The sequence below is a fragment of the Mirounga angustirostris genome, unplaced genomic scaffold (assembly GCF_029215605.1).
Source record: "Mirounga angustirostris isolate CCGP_5_RB_7025 unplaced genomic scaffold, mMirAng1.0.hap1 SCAF_3, whole genome shotgun sequence".
Lineage (NCBI taxonomy): Eukaryota > Metazoa > Chordata > Mammalia > Carnivora > Phocidae > Mirounga > Mirounga angustirostris.
The window spans coordinates 58,926,862-58,932,861 of record NW_026991711.1 but is presented as its reverse complement, the minus strand read 5'-3'; the positions used below and the strand labels follow the sequence as shown (position 1 = coordinate 58,932,861).

The 6,000-nt window shown below is 47.3% G+C and overlaps 1 protein-coding gene across 1 annotated transcript in view; it reads left to right on the top strand.

The window, feature by feature from the left end:
• Positions 1 to 2,382: 2,382 nt before the first annotated feature.
• Positions 2,383 to 6,000, top strand: part of KPNA3 (karyopherin subunit alpha 3) — a 101,891-nt gene continuing 98,273 nt past the window's right edge. The window contains exon 1 of the mRNA XM_045869399.3: positions 2,383 to 2,548. Coding sequence (XP_045725355.1) covers positions 2,480 to 2,548 — 69 coding nt within the window. The 5' untranslated portion in view covers positions 2,383 to 2,479. The remainder of the gene's footprint in view (positions 2,549 to 6,000) is intronic.

Genomic DNA, 6,000 nt, shown 5'->3' with positions numbered 1-6,000 from the left:
TTATTTATTTATTTATTTATTTATTTATTTATTTATTTTATTTATTTATTTTTTTTTAAGTAGGCTCCACACCCAGTGTGGATCCCAACACAGGGCCTGAACTCACGACCCTGAGATCCAGAGTCAAGAGTTGGACGTTCAACTGACTTAGCCACCCAGGTGCCCCTATACTTTCTCAATATTTAGGTATGTGATATGTAGACCTCCATTTGTGATCTTATCCTCATATGTTAGGGGTCTTCAGAATCAGCAGGTTATAAAGATCTCACTGCTGTGAGTCTTGAGCTTCCTTCCCCTTTCTTGACAACCACCACACTTTTGGGGTGATAACTTGTTTTATTGTCTGTCTCCTCTGACAGACATGAAGCTGTGTGGAGGCAGGAACCAGGCTGTCTTGTGGTGGAAGGGTGTAAAGTAACCTTTAAAGAGAATGCCTTGCTAAATTATAATAGAAATAGAGCAGCAGTCTAGAAGTTTCTCTTGCAGTCAGTCAGGGAGACTGGCAAACATACACTTCTGTTGCCTTAAGAACTAGAGTTGAAGTAATCTATTCTAAATTTTAGGCATGTGCTATTGTTTCCCTTGGAATGAGTGGTTGGATTAGGATCAGATATTATAACATGAAGGCCTGAAATTCTCAAGTGACTGATGCACTAAAGTGCATTTAAAAATGCAAACTGACATTCAAAAATGAGGGGAAAACACAGCCTTTTGGTTTTCTTTGAAAAACTGGACCTTTGGCAACACTGGTCTGAAGCCTTCAAATGGGCCTATGTTTATCAACAGGCCACGTCCTACCACTCACAAAACAAATGCCATGGCCACTGTAAGGCCTCTGAATTCATGACCCCTGGACGGTGGGATATTTAGGTCCCTTTGCTTTGGAAAAATGTCTTCTTTAATCTCTTTAGGGTTATATTTCTACCAACCTTTGAATTACCTCAGTATCATTTGAATTGTACTATAATACTGCATACCTGCTTATATCTGCCATAGATTCTGAAAATGATTATTTCACATATACTCAAAGAAACCCAACTGCTCCAGGAAGCTACTTTCTGTTAGTGTCATTGATCCAAATTTCCTGTAATCAGTCCTCCGATGACCCTACGGGGAGATACAAAATGGAGAGTCTGCAGATGAGAATTTGACTGCTTCCTGAAGGCTGAGAAGATTATGTGTGGTGATGGAACGAGAGATGTTGGGGACATGGAAATGCAGGAATTGCCAGTGTGAAGGTTGCAGAACCGGGTTTGGGAGGATGATGAAGAAACAGAACGCTGCAGCGCTGATTTGTTCAAGTATTTACTGAGTATTCACAACGTGCCAAGAACTGTTGTTGGTTTTTTTTTTTAAGATTTTATTTATTTATTTGACAGAGAAGAGACAGCGAGAGAGGGGACACAAGCAGGGGGAGTGGGAGAGGGAGAAGCAGGCTTCCCGCAGAGCAGGGAGCCAGATGCGGGGCTCTATCCCAGGACGCTGGGATCATGACGTGAGCCGAAGGCAGACGCTTAACGACTGAGCCACCCAGGCGCCCCCCAAGAACTGTTTTGACGCAAGGAATTCAGCAGTAAATTAACAAAAATCCCTGCTCTCATTGAGCTTAATTCCAGTGCAATAAGCCAGGTAGCACATACATAAACACATACATCGCAAATCTACATGTCAGATGGAAATAATTACTATTTATAAAACCAAAGCAGAGCAAGGGAACAACGAATGAGGGTGGCTGCTATTCCAGGAGACCCCAAAGAAGCAAGGAAGCGTAGCACACACCGTCGATCGGGTTCTAATTTTCTAGGCTACTGGGAGCGAGACGCACCTCCCAGGAAGCCCCGCCCCTCCCTCCCAATAGGGCGCAAGGTGCCATCTCCTGGAGAGCCCCTCCCACTTCCCCGCCCAGAGGCAGCCTTGGGGGCGGGGCTTCGCGCCCAGGCGCACAGAGCGCGCCGCACTGAAAGCCGCGCGCACAGAGTTCCCGGCATTCTTCCCGTTCTGTCAAGGCCGGGAGAATTACCCCCGCCGGTACCTGGCATGCTGGGAACTGTAGTTTCTGCCCGCAGCTCCGGGTCTCAGGGGGCAGTAAAAGCCGCTCCGATCCGGCTCCATTGCTGGCACATGATTTGCATCCTCCAGGGGTTGTGGGGAGGCCCTGGCGCGGGGTGGGGGTCATCCTGAGAACAGTCGGGCAGGCGTCCAGGCGGTGGCCGCCCCGGTCACGTGACCCCAGCTCGCCGGGCGCGCACCACGACTCCGCGCCATTCCCGCCCCGCCCCGCCCCGCCCCGCCCAGCAGTCGGCCTGCGCCTCCCCTGGCGCTGCTGCCACCTCGCGCTCGGAGGCGTCACGGAACGTGCTCTCCTCTCCCCCTCCCCCTCCCATCCCCTCCCGCCCTCCTCCACCTCCCCCTCCCGCGCCGAGACTCGCCGCCGCCGCCGCAGCCGCAGGAGTAGCCGCCGCCGGAGCCGCGCGCAGCCATGGCCGAGAACCCGGGCTTGGAGAACCACCGCATCAAAAGCTTTAAGAACAAGGGCCGCGATGTGGAAGTGAGTGTGCTTCCGTGGTCTGGGCCCGCCTGGCCGCGCCGGCCCCACGGCGGCGGGGAGGGGCGGGGGGCCGGCGCCGGGCTGGTTCTCGCCGGCTCGCGGTGGGTCGGAGTTGGCCGCCGCCTCCCGTCACCGCGGCCCCGGGCTGGGCGGAGCGGGCGACGGGACCGCGGGCCGGTCTGCAGCCGCCGTCCGGAACTGCCGGAGCGGGGACCGGGAAATGCCGGGTTTTCGGCCCCGTCACGCGGGCGCGGCCTGCTGTCGGCGAGGAAGGGATGTGGAGCTGAGGCGGGGTCCGCGGGCCGGGGCCTCGCGGGCCCGGGATGCTGCCGCCCTGGTCCGTCGACCGCACCGCGGAGGGGGCGGCCGCGACTCGCGCCGGCTGCCCGTGCAGCCTCCCGCCCGGCGCGGCCCCCTCGCTGCCGCACATGGAGTCGGGGCTGTGCGGGTCCCCGCGCACATCTCCTGCGAGCCGGGCCCAGGCGGGCGGTGGCGGCCCGCAGAGGGGGGTGGGGACCAGCCGGGTAACTGACTTGTTTGAGGGTGGTGAATGGGGGAGGGTAGGATGCGCCGGGACCATTTTCTCATATTCCAGTCCAGTCCTTTGGACCAGTGCTGCTGAGCTATTCCAGCTCATACTCCTGTTACTGCTGGCATTTGGAGCAAGCTGAAGGTGGACAATAGTTTACCATCTATTGTGTTGAGGCTTTGGAAGAGACGTTCCTACCTCCGCTCACGGGACCTCTTTTCTTAGCCGTTCTAGTAGTGGGATTGTGCATAGGATAATAATTTCTTTGACATGTTTTACCGGAATAAATTGGATACATAGCTTCGTACGGTCTTGTATATATCTCTTGCTTCAAGCTGGTACAATTTCCAAGTGGTTGCAAAACTGTAAACATCTTGGTCACTTAGTTCGTTGCTACTCTGCACGTTGCCATTGTTTCATTAAGGTGACATTAGCAGGTAGTATTTGCAAACTCGGCTTATTGAGGCAGCGCTAGAGGTCTCTCTGCAGCTACTGAAAGCAATGTAGTATACAGCACAAACTTCCCTGGGACTCTGACCTCTGGATTTGTTAGGCAGAACGTGGTTTTAAGTCCACAGCGTCCTTTTCTAATACTAGGTGACATGATTTGCAGTTTTGTAATTCTTGATAAAGGGCCAATGTGACTAAGAAGTGTGCATTTTTCCTGTCTTAAAGAGAGACGGTGGTGGGAAAACAGTCGGCGTTCAGTTTTGTAGAGAGACAAAATTCAGGCGATTTTTCAGAGCTACAAAATTAAATGCTAATTGGAAAAAACCTAAGGAAATACTGTGGAATTCCCATTTGAATAACACAAATAAAGGTTATCTATCTATTTTGGTCATGGTTAAATTTCTTTTGTGAGAAATATTTCTAAGCAAAAGTGAAACTTGAGATCGCAACAAGAAATTCTGGAACTGCCTCCTGTTATTGGTCCACTTGATGATAGTTAATTTTGAACTTTTCCCATCAATAATTGTTTTTGAAGCTTACCACTATTATAAAGCAAAACTGACGTAGTTTGAAAAATACCCATATTGTTTGTACAGAAGAACTAATAACATTTGTTTCCTCTCTTGGATATTGGTACAGGTTTTTGTTTTATTACTTGCCTATATTATTGTGTTCTGGGAGCTCAGTGCTACCTCGTAAGGACTCCTGCATATAATAGGTATGCAATAAATATTTGCTGATGATCAGAATGTAATTAATGACAACTTCTGGATGCATGAAAAAGAGGCATACTTGCCAAGCCTTTTAGCCTGAAAATAATGGTCATAACATTACATTTCCCAGGATACATTAGGGTAACTAAGGCATAGCAGACGTTCAAATGGTAGTTCTATGGGGCAGACACTATACTAAGAGCTTCATGGGACTTCATTTAATCCTTATAAGAACTTTATGAACTAGGTATAGCATTATCCCTACTTTACAGGAGGAAAGTACTTTAGGGGAGGAAACATGAGAGTGCTTATGTAGCATGTACAAGGTCGTGAAGTGGGTATGAACATCCGTTCACTAATTGTCAATTGGATGTCTAACAATGTTAGGGGATAGAAAAGAGAATAAAATTCAGCGTGTACCTCAAGGAGTTTACAGTTCAGTGGGAATAATAGAAAAGTAAACTGATAATTACAATGAAGTACATCAATAAGTATATTCTGAGAAAATTCTAACTTGGGGCTGAGCAGTCAAGAGAGATGTTCTGGTTGATTCCTAGTGGATGAATTGGAGTAAGCTGATCCTGAAAGATGAAAGAAAATTGGTCCGATAAAATGCAGGAAAAGGGAGGGCACAAGGAAGGGGCATTGCAGGCTTGTGGGAGGAGTAATTGAGCAGTCCTGAGAGAATGCAGTAGGACTGCTGAGAGAGAAGGGAGTGTGACTAAAGGGTAAACTGGGGTCAAATCTGATAAGTAAGTGCCTCTGTTGTGGATTTAGGTATAACCAAGACTAGATACTGTATCTAACTTAGTTTTATCCATTAGAAACTGTGTTAAATCAGAAACTTACACAACAATTTAGCTCTGTAGAAGTTGTGATTATCAGGCTATTTCAAAACAGTGAGATGCACTTTTATGAGATGTGATTTCTACCTTTTCACGTATAGAATAGATAAAAGATAAAATATACAACCAGCTGATACACAAATAAGGTGATAGGTGCAAGTATAAAATACATATTTTCTAAAGAAAATAAAAGTATAGAGTTATACCTGTTCCATTCACAGGAAATTGTGTATGGGTAGAGGTTGGAGGAAGAGCTAGTCAAGAATAGCTTCATAGAAAAGAGGTTGGTGAATTTTATAGGAAGTATGTGCTAAACTTGAACGGGGCACATAAGAAATTAGTGAATGAAGACTCAGGTGAAAAAGAAGAAAGAATAGATTAGGGAGTGAAGAGATGAGACTTCCATATGGCCTGTGGTGGTCTGAGAAATATATCTGTGGCAAAGAGTTGCTTGGACACTTCTTGATAGGGAGATCCTTGAAAGGGAGATCTGAAGGAATTTATTCCAGAGTGAATTAGAAGGTACAACATGATTAGAGCAATTGAAAAAGGTGACTGGCAGGGGACATTCTGGAGGTTCTGGAGGAATAATGCTCTTATCCCATATGTAAGGAGGAATTTTCAAAAAAATTGCGATTGGGGATGGTCATAACATGGAAATAGGATTTGAACTTCCTCTTCCTCCTCTTCTTCCTTTCTCTTCCTCTTCTTCATAAAACTCAAGTAGAGAAAAGGGATGAAATTTTTCCTGAGGTCTATAGGTACAGATAGGGGAGGGAGTAATTATCACCGATAGCAGTTTGGAGCATGAATGGGGGAATGGATTTTGTAGCTAAAACCAGGGAATACATTGTGAAAAGGAAACTCTTAATTATCTTCATTTGCTCTGGAATGTGTGTTTTAATACCAGTCCTT